This window comes from Pipistrellus kuhlii, unplaced genomic scaffold (genome assembly GCF_014108245.1).
Source record: "Pipistrellus kuhlii isolate mPipKuh1 unplaced genomic scaffold, mPipKuh1.p scaffold_m20_p_1, whole genome shotgun sequence".
Classification (NCBI taxonomy): Eukaryota; Metazoa; Chordata; class Mammalia; order Chiroptera; family Vespertilionidae; genus Pipistrellus; species Pipistrellus kuhlii.
The window spans coordinates 23761054-23777805 of record NW_023425404.1 but is presented as its reverse complement, the minus strand read 5'-3'; the positions used below and the strand labels follow the sequence as shown (position 1 = coordinate 23777805).

Here is a 16752-nt window from a genome sequence, read left to right as displayed (position 1 = left end):
TATCAAAGCACTGCTGCGCCGGCCTCGCTGGCAGGGCCTCTGCAGCTGCGCCTCACAGCTTGGAGCTATTACCCGGAGCACGGGGAACGTAGAACTTGGACTGGCCCCTATTCCCATTGGTGTCGTGTGTACAGTGAACAGAAATCCACCCTCGCCTCCCCACCCCCTCACCCCGAAACTCTCTATTCAACAGAAAAATCTTTAAGGCTCGAATGTTAGGATATGGGCTGGTGGTGCTCTTATTTTCTAGTGGCTTCCTGTATTTGAAAGCTCATTTTTCATTCTTTCACTCTTTTTCAAAAGTGAACAGGTCTGGCCTTGGTGAAGTGAACTGGTCACTGTGCCACATTGAATTCTTGTTTCCACGTTTAGTCAGAAATGGCTAGATTTCTGGAAAAGCCCACCGTAAAAGCTATACAAATAATTCAGTGTGTTTTTAGTAATCGTCCCAGGCCATAACCTGAATGAAATGTTTATGTTGAAGAAAGATTTCCTTCTCTGAAATTGGATTTTTTTGTGTGTGGATGGTAGAGGCACTTAGGTTCAAACTGCTTGGTAGCTATTAGGGAGTTTCTTTGCCTTCAGCTTTGTTTGCTATCAAATGTCATTTATAAGAATGTGATAATAGTGGTCTCCTCTAATAACTGTGGCCTCTGGTAATTAAAGTTATAGGAGTTATTGTTGAAGAAGAGTTAAAGTTGGGCTTATTTATTTTTATTTTATAAATATATATATTTTATTGATTTCAGAGAGGAAGGGAGAGAGAGAAATAGAAACAGCAGTGATGAGAGAAATCATTGATCAGCTGCCTCCTGCACATCCGCTACCAGAGATAGAATCTGAAAACAGTGCATGCGCCCTGACCAGGCCTCAAACCGCGCCCTCCTGGTTTATAGGCTGACATTCAACCACTGAGCCACACTGGAAGGGCAAAGTTGAGTGTATATATAGTTATATCATTGCTTTTTTATAGACATGAACTGAAATAGCTAACTTTTTATGCACCAAAAATAAGGAATTAAATGCCTTTTATAGAATGTATTACTATTTTATAAATATTATGCTTTATAATATTAATAAAGGGCTTTCAAGATTAGTTAAAATGATAGTAATTTGTGCTTTTAATTTGAGTAGCTAATTGTTTCAGAGCATCAAGAACCCTAATGAGAGTCAAACTAGAGTTACAATGACAAAAGTTCACCTTCCTCTTCTGAATAATTTCAGTTCACTGGTATTTCAAGATTTTAAGAAAAGAAATAGAAAGGAATTTGTCTTTGTAGTTAACAGTATGGTCTGTGACTTAGCAATAGCCATTCACTTGATATTAAAGTCTGTCTAATAAGTAAGGTTAGTTATGTGGCTATTTTAATCATTAGAAAGCACTTCAAAATGTGTACACACTTTGAATCATTATAAAAGCAAAGTTTATTAAAATACATTTCATCTTCAAAATATAATAAAAGCAGATGTTAAAGTGTGTATACACTTTTTTGGGACACACTATATAAAGGAGTCACCTTTTCATTGCTGAAACTAATTTATTGTTTTTTCCCCCTCAATATAATATTTTTATGGAAGTGTAATATACTGAAATGCACACTTAAGAGTATTATAGCTGAAAGAATTTTCAAAAACGAAGCAACTTGTATAACTCACAGCCAGCTCCCTTACGCGCCCTCCCGTTCCCTTTCAATCACAACCTCACCCTCGCCGGGTTAACCACTGTCCTGCCTTAAAACAGCATAGATTAGTTCTCTGGTTTCTGTACTTTGAATAAATAAAATCACGTGAAATGTAAGTCTTCTTTCATGAGGCAAACCTATTGTATTTTTTAAGGTTCTTTTCATTTTCAAACCGTTAGGGCATGCTTTTATAGATAATTATCCGGGAGGAATTTATTTTAGTACTGTGTCACGCAGGAAGTGTACTGTAGATAAAGCTGTCTACTAAAACATCGGGTCTCTCAGCTCTCAACCAAATTTTAATGCTGGAATGTCCCTCCAGACATTCCTGCCCCTAAAAGGCAGGAACTCTCTTTGTCATAACACCACACAGCAATACATTCAAGCACTTAAATGGTTTTTAAATGAGCTTTTGTAATTAAATCTACACTATTCAAATAAATCATGGTCTGCATTCTGGATAGGGTAGCTCACTATTTTCTGAATTATCAATCAGCTTCGTGGCAGTTGAATGTAAGCTTTTATGCTGCCACCATACTGTTTCTGACAATGCTGTTATTGGAGGGAGCCAATGAGTAACTTAATTGACTTAAACATATTAACTTCTTTTTCTATATTTTAACTATCTCAGTATTTACAGCATTACTTTTTTGTCAGTGAACTCAAATTAGTATAAAAGATGCAGCTATTCTGAATCCTATTACATATTAGATTTCTCCTTATTAGATTTTGTTACAAATTCTGGACATCATCTATTTAAAATCTCTTGTGAGTTGAAAAATTCATGTTTGGGAGTCTTTGTCCTTATATTCTTTTATATATATATATATATGTGTGTGTGTGTGTGTGTATGTGTGTGTGTGTATATATATATATATATATATATATATATATATATATATATATAATAAATCTTTATTGTTTGGATTATTACAGGTGTTCCTCTTTCCTCCCTCTTTCCCCATAGTTCCCCTCCACATGATCCCCAACTCCACCCCATACCCTCTGTCTTCATCTGTAGGTGTAAGATTCTTGTCCAATCTCTTCCCTCACCCCCTGAGAACTGTTAGTCCAATCCCTATGTCCCTGATTCCATTATATTCACTAGTCCATTTTTTTCTTCAGATTTTTTATTCACTTGATTTTTAGGTTCGCTTGTTGGTAGGTATGTATTTTATGTCTTTTTGTTGTTCATAATTTTTACCTTTACTTTTTTCTTCTTCTTCCTCTCCTTAAAGAATACCCTTCAGCATTTCATGAAATTCTGGTTTGGTGTTGATGAACTCCTTTAACTTTTTCTTGTCTGTGAAGCTCTTTATCTGACCTTCAATTCTGAATGATAGCTTTGCTGTGTAGAGTTATCTTGGTTGTAGGTTCTTGTTGTTCATCATTTTGAATATTTCTTGCCACTACCTTCTGGCCTGCATAGTTTGTGTTGAGAAATCAGCTGACAGTCGTATGGGTACTCCCTTGTAGGTAACTAGCTGTTTTTCTCCTGTTGCTTGTAAGATTCTCTTTGTCTTTTGCCCTTGGCATTTTAATTATGATGTTTCTTGGTGTGTCCCTCCTTGGATTCCTCTTGTTTGGGGTTCTGTATGCTTCCTGAACTTGTAAGTCTATTTCTTTTACCAGGTAGGGAAAGTTTTCTGTCATTATTTCTTCCATTAAGCCTTCAATATTCTGCTCGCTCTCCTCTGGCACTCCAAAAATCAGATGTTGGTACACTTTAAGCCGTCCCAGAGGCTCCTTACACTGTTGTCACACTTTTGGATTCTTCTTTCTTTCTACCTCTCTGGTTGGGTAATTTTTTCTTCCTTATATTCCAGATCTTTGGTTTGATTTTTGGGGTACGTTGATCTATAGTTGAGTTTCTGTATATTCTTTATTTCAGAGATTGTATGCTTAATTTCTGACTGGTCCTTTTCAATTTTTTGGTATTCTCTTTAAGGTCCTTGAAGGTCTCACCAAGCTTCTTGGAGGTCTCATCAAGTTTCTCAAAGATTTTTAGAAGATTCTTGAGTAATCTTATAAACGTGATTCTGAACTGTGTGCCATCCATTAGTTTATTCTCCTCCATCTCTCCCATTCATGTCATGCTTCTGTGTTTCCTCATTTTGGCCATCTCCCTGTGTTGATAGAGTGGCTTTATGTGGTTGTTGACCTACAGGGGTCAGTGGCTCAGCTTCCCCAATCACCTGAGGTGGTCGCTTTTGCTATATCCCTTTGTGGGCTTAGTGCAGAGTCTTGGTGTAATTAAGCCTTGATTGCTGTTGGTATACTGAAGGAATTGACCTCCAGGCCAATTGTTTGTGAGGATCCGCTGTGTCTATAAAGGAAGAACTGCTGCACTGGAGACACACCTTGTTTCAGTGGGGCTTTGGTGCTCATTGAGAAGGTATCCCTAATGTGTCACTTATGGATGTAAGGGATTGAAACAGCACTAGAACTCTGGTTTCTGGGTCTCAATGAGGTGCAGTTCAGCTACTGTCTGAGGCCAGTATTGTCGCAGAAGCTACAGCGAGAGCTATAGTCCTGTCCTCCTTGGATCTGTTTGCCCCAGATTGCAATTTTGCTAAACTGCAACAGAGAGGGCCATTCATATGCAAAGTCCGCTGCTTGGAGCTTGGATGTGTTGTGAGGGCGGAGTCTTAGGGTGGAGTCTCAGGGTGTCAGTAGGCCGGGGCGTGGCTAACAGCAATGGCCGCCTGGCCGCCTCTCAGATGGTGTCCCCGCCTCTCCCCGCATCTCACACCACAGCACAGCAAACAATCTCAGCTCTGCAAGCAAGCCAGCCCCACTTTCTGACCCGATGGCAGACAGTCTAGCCTCTCCCCAGAAACTGGATTTCAGAGAGATTGGGTGCTTGTCTGTCTTCGGATTGAAGAAAGCACCGCCCTCCGCGCACAGGGATCCTCTGCCAACCCATAGCGCGTCCTCGCCCCGCCTACCTCAGTTTTTCAGCGCTTGTGCCCTGGATTCTCCTCTTTCTCATGAAGGGCTTCCTCTCAGCCAGCTTCCGTTTGGTTTTTGGGAGATAGACGTTTATTTTATAGTTTTTCCTTGGACTTGTGCCCGGCGGCCGTTTAGGTGTGTTCACCCAGCGCCGCCATCTTCCTTCGATCTGTAGTATTTTCTTTTTCTGTCCTTATATTCTTATTTTGCAGCTAACAGCTTTATAATACCATACAGGTTTAAGAAGTGACCCGTAAAGGATTTGTAAAGCAATGACATAGCGGTTTGCAGGTTTAAGTATCACTGTGAGAGCTCTGAGAGCTCTGCCTGCAGTGGCTCTGCGTTCCCATTCTTGCATTCTGTCTCCAAACCCAGTCACTTGTGTTTATTTTGTTGTGTCTTGAAATATTTAAGTAAAAGTTGACACATTCGCCCTTTGTGGTAAAAGTAAAAGGATAAATTATATTCATGGGTAATTTATGACTCAATTTTTGTTCATATTACCCACTCTGAAATTTCCTAGAAATTTCTAGGTCAAATATTTAGATATTTTCTCTTCTGATCCTTTGACTTGAATATCAGTGAGTATTAGGTTTCTTCAGTTTTGAACAACAGGGTGAGGTAGTGTAAGAAACAACAGATTTGATAAGCAGTTTTCAGATCATGTTGGCCAAGATGTAGGTTGTGTTTGCTACTTTAATTCTCACCTGCAGAGCCCAGTACTCACCATTCCATCACCCAGCAAGTCAGAATTATGAGTCAGCTACTTGTTACAAGAATAAATGACAGTAGTCACTGATATTGACATAATAGCTTTTTTCATTCTGTTAAGAGAAATCAAGATGCTCCTCCAATTTTGGTAGAGGTGAATGTTGTTTATAACAACAGGAACAATCTATTATATATATCTATATATAAAACCCTAATGTGCAAATAGACCAAATGGTAGAAAAACTGAACTATTGGTCTCTGTGACGTGCGCTGACAACCAAGCGGATGCACGGAACAGGGTGAGCGTCTGCTGTTGGCTGTGCCAGGATGGTGAGCAGGTGAGCAGGGATGCCAGACACTATCATCGGGACGAGCCTCTGGTAGTTACTGAAAATTCTTTGCTCCTGCGTGCTGCGGTCCCCCAGGGCTACCACCTGCTGCTGGGGCCAGCCCTACTTGTACCCACTGCTGGCACCTGGTGCCGATCCTGGTCACTCAGTGCTGTGCATGCAGGGGCTGCCGGGCCATATCGCCCTTGAGGGCTTCTCCCCCTCCCCCTGCCCCTGAGAGACAATCAGGGCAGCAGTTGTCACTCGCACCTACTGCTGGTGCTGGCCCCAGTCACTCCGCGCCATCAGTAGGTGCGAGTGGGGCTGGCACTGTCAACGCATGGGAGCGGTGGAGGGAGTGGGGCTGCTGGCAGAAGGGACCAGGGCTGCAGTGGGAGGGGCCAGGTGAGGGCGCGGAGAATGGGCCAAGACCCGCTCCTGTGCTCACCGCAGCGTAGCGGCCCACAGTTCCTTTTAAGGTGCCGAATTTGTGCACTTAGTCCTTAGCAATATATAATAGCTACTATCTTTGTATACTTCCTAATGTAATGCATTCTGCTAAGATCTTCAATCAATCCATTTGTTAGGTAATAGTCTCATTTTATACTTGAGAATCTGAGGCTCAGCAAGGTTACATACTTTGCCCAAAGTCACATCCTATATAATAAAAGCCTAATACTAGCATGATAAGTATCCAGTCCTCTGGTTGGCCATTCAACCAATCAAAGAGTAATATGCTAATGATATGCTAAGGCCACTCAACTGCTTGCTATGATGTGCACTAACCACCTGGGGACAGATGCTCCGACCGGTAGGTTAGCTTGCTGCTGGGGTCCAGCTGATCGGGTCTGAGAGAGATGGACAGGGCATGCCCTGGAGCCCTCCCGTGACCACTCCCTGGCTGGCCAACCTCCCACATCCTTCCCTGGCCCCGATTGTGCACTGGTAGAGTTGCTTGGTCTGGCCTGCTCCCTCTCGCAATCAAGGACCCCCTTGGGGAATGTTGGAGAGCCGGTTTCTGCCCAATCTCACTCAATGCAGGAGCTGCCCCCTGGTGGTCAGTATGCTCCCACAGGGGGAGCACCACTCAGCCAGAAGCCGGGCTCATGGCTGGCGAGCGCAACAGTGGTGATGGTTGCCTCTCCCTCATCTGCGTCAGCACTAAGGATGTCCAACTGACGGCTTGGGGGGAGCAGGCTTAAGCCATCAGTTGGACATCCCTCAAGGGCTCCCAGCCTGCGAGAAGGTGCAAGTTGGGCTGAGGGACACCCCTCCCTCCTGCAGTGCACAAATTCCTTGCACTGGGCCTCTAGTAACTAATAAAAAAATGGCAGAGCTGGGATTTCTTATTAGTCCAAGTCCAACTCAGAAAGCAAAAGCTTTACTCTTAAACACCCTATCTCCTTCCTTGATCATTTTTTTTTATATATATATTTTATTGATTTTGTACAGAGAGAAAGGAAGAGAGATAGAGAGTTAGAAACATCGATGAGAGAGAGTCATCGATCAGCTGCCTCTTGCACACCCCCTACTGGGGATATGCCCGCAACCAAGGTACATGCCCTTGACCGGAATCGAACCTGGGACCCTTCAGTCCCCAAGCCGACGCTCTATCCATTGAGCCAAACCGGTCTCGGCCTTCCTTGATCATTTTAAAAGAAAGTATTAGAGATCATTTCTGATTGTTCTTACGGTGCTCAGTATCTGAAGACACATTTTAGCAGAAGAATATGAAAAAGTTAGGAGGTGGAGAAGAACTGTATGCTGTGACTTGCAGTCCCTACTACTAATTGTGACATTGATTTCTTTGTCAGTAACCTTTCTGAATTGTGACTTCTTTATTAATAGGATAAGAAACTTTGTAAAGTCCCTTTTAGCTCTATTGCTATAATATGTGATCAGTATTTATTCCTTTTTCTTTTTTAAGCAAAAAGTCTCCTTGTCAAAATTATTTTGAAAAAATTGCCTAACAAGAATGATTATTGTTGTTTTGTCAATGGGAAAAGCTAGAAAATAATCATAGGCTAAATAACAATAAAACTACCATTATCGAGTGCCTACTTTCTAGGTACAGCTCTACGTTAGTTACATACATCATTTTTGTTAATGATCATCAGAAACCTGTGAAACAGAAGAGTAAACTGAAGCACACAGTGGTGGTATTTCAGGTCTCGCAGCCAGTTCGTGTTGGCACTGAGAGTTGCATTCAGGCAGCTTAGCTTCTGAGTTTGTGCTCTTAGCTACCTACCAACTTACAGCTAATATAGTGTTTGATTATTATTTACTTGCAATTTTTTTGGTCATATAAACCATAGTATAAAATAAATTGTTTTTTCCCCTAAAAGCTAATCTATAAAAGATCACAGGATGGTATCTCTTTTTGACATAAAGGTTTCAGAAACATTGATCTGCTGGGTATTTCTTGAGCAACTCTATGCAAAGAACTGAATTTTGGGGGAAATGAAGTGGTAAAATAGAGGGAAACCATTTATTTTCTTGTCCTTTAAGTAAACCCAGCATTACAATAATTTTACTTCAACCTATGAAGTGGTTTAATGGAGACCTAAAAGTAAAAACAGATTTGATATTTCAATTTAGATGTTTTTACTAATGCAATTTTGTGTGATACAAAAAGATGACCTTAGTGTGTTTTGGTTTAAAGTAATGAAATAGTTGTAACTTTCTTGAGCTAAAAAAAAATTTTAATGAAACATTCTTTTTTTTATTACAAATAAAATGGAGTGTATAAAATTTACATTTAGGTTTTTATGAATTTAGAAGAGTGTTTCACTGTAGCAGCAGCTCCCTTTGGGGATACACCCGGAGCACAGGCGTATCAGAATAGAAGGGAGCCCTTGTTAGTGTGAAAAGTCCCCAATGTGATTCAGACTTTCCCTTCTCTCTACCCCAAACTGGTTTAGAAGGGGTTTCATAGTACCTTTACACAAAGCCATCCAAGTATAAAGTATAGCACCTTTTTAAAGAGAATAAAACAGAAGGTCATAGAACAAGAAGAGGAAAAGAAAAATCACCCAGCATAGCATTGGAGTTACACAAGTGGAAACATTAGCAGATAGAAATGATATAATTTTAAAAGGCAGAGAGCTCAGTTGGGTGTTAGCCTTTGAAATCTCTTATATCTTGGGTGGAACAGGAGCAGTTGGAAGATTTGCTGACTATTCTCATAATGCTCTGTGTTCATTTTGTCTTTCCAATAAAAGAGGATTGAGATAATGTCCTGCTCCTCTTTTCGGTCTTCACAACACCTAGTGTAATAATGATGGGTACGTAAAAGGAACTTAATTTTTTTAAGCTGAACCTTGCATAGTCTGAACGTTCTCTTCCTTAGTTTGCACCCCGTTTTGTTTAGTATGAAAAGGAATGATGTTGCTCATTTATTACCTTAACACAATGCATACGCTTGAATTCTGGGCTTGGAGGCAGCCGCCTCAGAGAAGACTGCTACTTACTTGCTACAGATAAATGGTTCTTCAGTGGAAGGGGCCTCTAAGGTGGTCCCGATACCCATTTCACGATTGTCCTTCAGGACCTGAAAGGTAACTCAGGTAAGCGCAGGGGCCAGGCAGACATGGCTGTCCCTTTGCAACTCAGAAACTTAGAGGCATTCTGGGAAGTGAGGTCATAGGTAGTGTCTCACAGTAACATCATAGTGAACACTTATAATGAATTTAAAGATTAAAAAAACACACAAAAAAACCCGAAACCGGTTTGGCTCAGTGGATAGAGCGTTGACTTGCGGACTGAAAGGTCCCAGGTTCGATTCAGGTCAAGGGCATGTACCTTGGTTGCGGGCACATCCCTGGTAGGGGATGTGCAGGAGGCAGGTGGTCGATGTTTCTCTCTCACCGATGTTTCTAACTCTCTATCCCTCTCTCTTCCTCTCTGTTAAAAAAAAAAAAAAAAAAAAAAAATCAATAAAATATATATTAAAAAAAAAAACAGTATCAAAGTTGGATGTTCTGTTTTGGTCTATTTGCAGATTATAAATATACTAGAGGCCTGGTGCATGAAATTCATGCACTTGGAGGAGGGTCCCTCAGCCCTGCCTGCACCCTCTCACAATCCGGGAGCCCTTGGGGGATGTCCTACTGATGGCTTAGGCCCACTTCCACTCCCGCCCTGGACTAAGCCACAGTCAGACATCCTTAGCGCCGCTACAGAGGCAGGAGAGGCTCCTGCCACCACCACTGCGCTTGCCAGCTCAGAATGGGGCTCCCCCTGTGGGAGTGCACTGACCACCAGGTGGCAGCTCCTGCATTGAGTATCTGCCCCTTGGTGCTCAGTGCATGTCATAGCGAGCTGTCATTCTGCCTTTTGGTCAATTTGCATATTAGCCTTTTATTATATAGGATAAGTAAACTGTATTTGCCCACAATCTTACTCTTATAAAACTATTTTCCTCTAAAACTGTTATTTTTAAGCTTTTATTTCTTCATTGAACTATATTGCATTTTAATTTCTAAACATTTAATTTTGATGTTTTCTATAGTATAACTACAGTAGTTTAACATTACGTTTGTCTCCAGTGAGAATACATTGCTTAATTTAATGAACTATGTAATGTTCAAAATCACATTCATTTAATTATCTTCTTTTAAATCCACCTGAAATTTGTGTGAAATAAAAGAAGCTTGAGAGATGACCTATGCCTTAGAGAAAATCAGAAAATACTGGTTATGCCATATTATGACTTTATTCCAAATCATTCTGCTCTAAGAATTTGTTCAAAACAGTGGTTATTGATGCTTTTCAGAGCATGGATTGACAGCATGCTGTCAACAGGAGCTAATGCCTTTGGCCTGAGGACTGTGTGTACTACAGGCTTCTCTCTCCAGTTATTTAACATTTCTCTACTTCATAGTTTTCTAACCATAAAGAGAGTTTCCCTCAGCCTGTTTCATTTTAATGTTAAAATTTGGCTTCTGTTGAACAGTGTAGGGCTCTTTTGTGCTCCCTGACAACTTTATTGGTTGTTTCACATAGATTGTGTTAGGCAGCATGTCCCAGGCTGGCTTTTTGTGTCCTAAGCTGCTTTTTGTGATTATTAAATCCTTAAGTAAAAATATTTGTGAAAACTTTTAACCTTGGTATACATGGCCTGTGGGTTGCTTTTACTTAATACAAATTGTGAATTCTCTTCTGGTCTTTTGCTTCCCCCTTCTCCTAATCTTTGCTGCATAAAGATAGTAATCTATTAGGTAAAGTATTATTTTATTGACAGTCATTAAAGTCCAGCTGTTTAACTTCCTTCTTTATATTACAGCCACTGTATTAGGCTTCTGTTTACCTGGTTTTATGAGACAACTGTGAGGAGTGTATTTGGTTTGTGTTCTTTTTAGCGAATAGAAATGAATCGTGATTATTTCTATGCTTAACTGATTTTCTTATGCAAAAAAATTTGTTAACTGTAGCTTCACCAGGTGCTATAGGTCTCGGACACATTGAGCCCAATCTGTCCCTTACATCTCATTTACGGGGATAATTTTTACTTTGAAACTTGTTGGACTTGGGAGCTGTTCCTTTTTTTTCATTTCCCTGCAATTTGTTTTTCTCAATAATAAACATAGTAGAGATAGTAATTCTTTTTTCCCCCCCAAATTATAAGAGAAGTTTCTTTAGAAAGTTACAGAGGAAGTAGAGGTAAGCCAGCTGGGCTGCGTAGATGCAGGAAATATGTTACGGGAGCAAAAGAAGGGTTCTTGGAGCTTAGGAGAGGGAAAGGCAAAGGCAATACACCTGGGTGAGTAAGGGGAGGGAAAGGCTCCTGGAGGGAGAGCGAGCCCAGTTTATTATTTGCCTAAATATCTACAATACCAACGCTCCCCATGTAGAGAACTCCCTTCAGGCACTACGCTCAATGCTCCGGAAGTTAGGGGACAGAAAAAATTTATCATTTCCCCTGGAAAGTTTATAAAATGTTGAATTAAAAGGCTGCAGGTGTGGTATTCAGAGCTCCGAGGACAGCACTTGAGATAATTCCATCTGGGGGAGGTTATTTGTTGGGACAGGACAGTGTTTAAACTTTGAAGTCAGTTTTAAACAAAGTGAAGCAGCTGGAACCTGGCATAAGAAGAAACGAATCTTTCACATTAACTCTTGCTTTTTTAGAGGAAAAAGAATCGGAGTTGTTTTTACAGGTGCCGATGCATTTATTCTTCCTATAGGAAGAATTTTATCTTAAATTATAAATTTTAAAAGAAGCATTTGTCAACTCGGAAAACAGAAGCGATAGTAAACTTAAAAATGTAATGGGGTTTATGTCTAAGTATATTTTGGGATGAGACTATACTAACATATTAAATCACTTTTAAACATGAAAGCAAGGATAGAAATGTTTAATAGTGACTAATTCTGGAAAGCAAGGCAGATAAAATATTACATACTAAACATCAAGTGACCAGGCACCTTCTCCATAAAGACATAGTGTTTTTCTCACGCACTGACGCTATAACTCTGCAAACTCCGCAGGGCCGGGTTAAGTATGTGAGGAGAATTGGATGCAGCAGGAGAGTTTAGCAGCTGCTTAAACAAGGAATTAAAGCAAGAGGAGATGCGTCCAGGGTGGACAGGAAAAATACTTCAAGAACTCAATAAAACACAGCTGAAATATTGTTACATTTTCAAAGACAGCTGGGAAGTGATTGCAATTGCTGGCACTCAGGGCTGATTCTAAAGACCAGATCTGGTCAGCCTGGAATCTAAGCAAGCTGTTAGTCATGAGGAACCCCAGACTCGAGGTGGAAACCAGTCAGTTCAGGTTCAGCCATCATTGCGAGGCCTGGCATTATGCTACAACTCTGTAGCATGCAGAGATAAACAAGACACAGTCGCTGACCTTGTGTAGCCCACATTTAACAGGAACAACAGACCCACAGCAAAAAATAACAGGAGATGAGGTCACAGATACTTACTGTGCATCTACTGTACTGGTCACTCAGAAGACAATGACTGCAGGTCCCAGCCCATGCTCTTACGGAGTGTACTAGCCTGTGGAAGTGACAGGTACATAACTAATTACAGTGCAGTTTGGTAACTGCTGTCATAGAGCTGCCTTTGGAAAAGAAGGCATCCACAATGAACAGGAGAGTTATTTTGCCATTACTGCTGGAAAAATAACTCATCGGTCTGTGGTAGCCTTTAAGGCAATGATTCTTTTTTTTTTTTAAATATATATTTTATTGATTTTTTACAGAGAGGAAGGGAGAGAGATAGCTAGAAACGTCGATGAGAGAGAAACATCGACCAGCTGCCTCCTGCACACCCCCCACCGAGGATGTGCCCGCAACCAAGGTACATGCCCTTGACCAGAATCGAACCTGGGACCTTTCAATGAGCCAAACCGGTTTCAGCTAAGGCAATGATTCTTAAGTATTTGGGGCTTCAGACCCCTTTAAGACATCAATAGCTATGCCCATCTGTCTCCCTCCTCAATTGTACTTTTACATGAAAATAGTTTGCATACTGTGTCAGGGTATTCGCAGATCCTGCTTGTCCATCCATGAAATATGGGTTAAGAACCTTCATGTACTTAGATGAAAAGGTTGCAGGTTCGATTTTTTGGCAGGGCACACCTAGGTTTCAGGTTTGGTCCCAGTTGAGGTACACACAGGAGGCAACAGATCAGTGTTTCTCAAATCAGTGTTTCTCCCTCCCTTCCTCTCTCTCTAAAACCAATAGACATATTCTCAGGTGAGGAATAATAGTAATAAAAAGACCATTATATTTCTTTCCTTTTTAATTTTATTTTTAAATGTGCAGTTTATAAGAAACTAGTCTTTATCTGCATGTAGAAAACACAAAAACCTGGCAATTTAAAGTACTTTTATCTACTCGTCTCATAGAAGAATACCACAAATTCACATATGTAGCTTGTGCCACATGCAATTATCTGCTTGTTTAATGTTGTTTTACGAGAGAAGACTTTGTTTGAATTTCTCGAAGTTAGCAAATGACAGAGATATTCTAGTAATAATAGGTGTTACCAAGTATTTGAAGATTACTATAGTCAGAATGTAAGGCCCAATGATGAAATTGAATTATCTAAATTGAAAAACCTTTTCAAAAGTTATGTATATTTTTAAAAAATTATACAGATAATATACAGGCAAAAATCTTAAATGGACATTTTAAATCTTTATATTACTTAGAATAAATTAGTTTTAGCTTTTCTGTTCCTTTGTCTTGTAAATCCAATATCAGAGAACAGAAAGCATAACATTTCTTAATACATTTTAAATATTTGTAAAGCCTAAAAAATTTGAACTTCAGATTTCAAATGTCTACAAAGTATATGAAAGTACATCTCAGGAAGCTTCACGCTCATGGTTTCCCTCAGTGGCATCTCAGCCTCCTAGTAAACGCACACCAGGCTAAATGACATACTGCAAACCCATTGAATGGAGAAATGGTCTCTTTAAAAAATAAAAACCTGAAAACAGCTGTTGAAACAATTACATCATAGAGTAATGACATGACTTTGGAAATTTTGAAAGTCAAATTCAAAAGCATCAGACTGTATTTACTATAGGTAGAAAATTTGTTTGCTTTACTGATGGTTTGTTAAGACAGTTTGTCTTTTCCTTAAAAAAAATTTTTTTGAAACTGTAAAGGGCCAGCCGAAACTGGTTTGGCTCAATGGATAGAGCGTCAGCTTGGGGACTGAGAGGTCCCGGGTTTGATTCTGGTCAAGGGCATATATCTTGGTTGCGGGCATATCCCCGGTAGGGGGTGTGCAAGAGGCAGCTGATTGATGACTCTCTCTCATCGATGTTTCTAGCTCTCTATCTCTCTCCCTTCCTTTCTGTACAAAATCAATAAAAATATATTTAAAAAAAGAAACTGTAAAGGACCATAACTGGATGGGAATGTACTTTTTGCCTGTTAACAGGAATGAAAATGATGCTCTAAAAAAAATGTTCTCAGTCTAAAAATGTCTCTTTTAAAGTTCTTAAAACTGTGTCTGTTTTAGCTTATGGAGATGAATACTTCATAAAGTTTTCCCCCGAAATGTACATTGTGAAACAATTTTAGGTAAAATAGTGTATTTTATTCACATAATTGGTTGTTTAAAAACAATTACTAGAGTTAAAAGTAACACAATTACTTGGAGGCCTTCTAGAGCTGCGGGGGTTTGCTTAGTGCGTTTTCTGGAAACAGGCTTTCCCTTTCTGAAGCAGCTACCTTTTGTGGCCCACCCTGAGGGTCATCGCCTCTGGGGATAGTTCCTCTCCAGTTACATAAAAGGAACAGAAGCTCCTATAAAGAGCTCATCTATTCTGAGTGCTTTCCCTGTGCCAGCGCCATACAAAACACTCCCTGTGCCTATTCCATTTAGTGTTCACAGAGCCCTCTGAGGTAGGTAGTTATCTTTATTTTATAGGTGGGGAAACTAGGGTTTAGGGAAGTTAATGACTTTCCCAAAGCCTCTTGTCACTCACTTAAAAAAAAAATATATATATATAGATATATAGATATATATATATATATATATATATATATATATATATATATATATATATATATGGCACATCATCTCCTGACATTCTTTACGTTTATTTCCTTACTTGTTTCTCATTTGCTCCTATACCCTACTGGAATATGATGCCAGTGATATTGGAGCCTTTGTCTTGTTCACGGATGAAATTTCCAGAGTCTAGAACAGTGCCTGGCACATAATAGGTGCTCAGTTGATATTTGCTGAGTAAATCGATGGATAAGTCCAGCTGCCCAGCTCTATTATATTCCAGAATTCATGCTCTCTCCCAACTCCCAACCTTCCCCCCTTTCCCCCCCCAAATAACTCTCTCTCTCTCTCTCTCTCTCTCTCTCTCTCTCTCTCTCTCTCTCTCTTTTTATGATTTTCTTCTGTTGTTAATCCTCACTTGATATTTTCCCATTGACTTTTAGAGACAGTGGGAGGGAGAGGGAAAGGCAGAGAGAATCATCGATGTGAGAGACACATCTATTGGTTGTCTCCTGCACACATCCCGATCAGGGCCCGGAACCCATAACTAAGGTGTGTGCGCTTGACTGGAATTGAATCCAGGACCCTTTAGTCTGTGGGATGATGCTCTCTCCACTGAGCCAAACCAGCTAAGGCTCAACCCACTCTTTATATGATATGAATGCACATAAGCATTCATATCATATACTTTTAAAATGTTCTCTCTGTGACAAGTTCTGAGCACCTTGAGAGAAGAAATTACCTCGTATGCAGTCCTTGTTTTGACCCCCTGTGTTATTTAGCAAAGTTTAAAGCATGTGATACTCAGGCTACATCTGTTTAGCTGAACAACTTTCTCCTCTTACAGGCAGTAAAGCAGGAGCACCCTTCACTAGTCAGAGGTCACCCACCAAAATGTCTGTGAGGCTGCCCTCGGCGAACCCGGAGGACTGCCCTTCATCCCCGAGCATCCAGGGGGACTCGGAGTCCTCGGAAGTAGACACCTTCTGAGCGGGAGTGAGAACCACGACAGTACTTGTGCCACTGGTTTTGAGGTCATTTTTGTCTGAAATAAAACCATCTCTCACACTGTTTTGGTATTGAGCGTATTCTGAAAACTTATTTCTAAACTTTTATTAAAGTGAAAAGCATGATTTGAGTAGGTAAAATTTTTAAATAAAGTATTTGAAATGTAAATCATTGTGAATGTGGCTGTGAATTATTTCTTAGAATCCTGAGGCACCGCAGAATACTGGAAAGGGCATGTGTGACTTCTCTCATCCAAACATTTGTTCTACAGATATAATTATTTGTACATACAATAGTTATGAAATTATGTTGGTCAGGATCTTTCATTCCAAAATTTTTAAAAATAATTTTTATTGATTTCAGAGAGGCAGGGAGAAGGAGAGAGATAGATAATATCAGTGATGAGAGAGAATCATTGATCAGCTGCCTCCTGCATGCCCCCCACTGGGGATGGAGCCTACAACCTGGTCATGTGCCCTGACTGGGAATCAAACCATGACCACCTGGGTCATAAGTGGATACTCAACCACTAAGCCATGCCAGCTGGGCCCAAATTTTTTATAACAGTAAATAATTAGAATCAATC

General features: G+C 40.2%; 1 protein-coding gene across 9 annotated transcripts in view; it reads left to right on the top strand.

Moving 5' to 3' along the window:
• KIAA0586 (KIAA0586 ortholog) overlaps positions 1-16334 on the top strand; it is a 95428-nt gene extending 79094 nt beyond the window's left edge. For 8 of the 9 annotated variants that reach the window (XM_045580097.1, XM_045580102.1, XM_045580106.1 and 5 more), the window contains one exon: positions 16006-16334. In XM_045580097.1, the coding sequence (XP_045436053.1) occupies positions 16006-16148 (143 nt within the window). In that variant the 3' untranslated portion in view covers positions 16149-16334. The remainder of the gene's footprint in view (positions 1-16005) is intronic. The other variant, XR_006741287.1, reaches the window with a different exon arrangement.
• Positions 16335-16752: the final 418 nt, after the last annotated feature.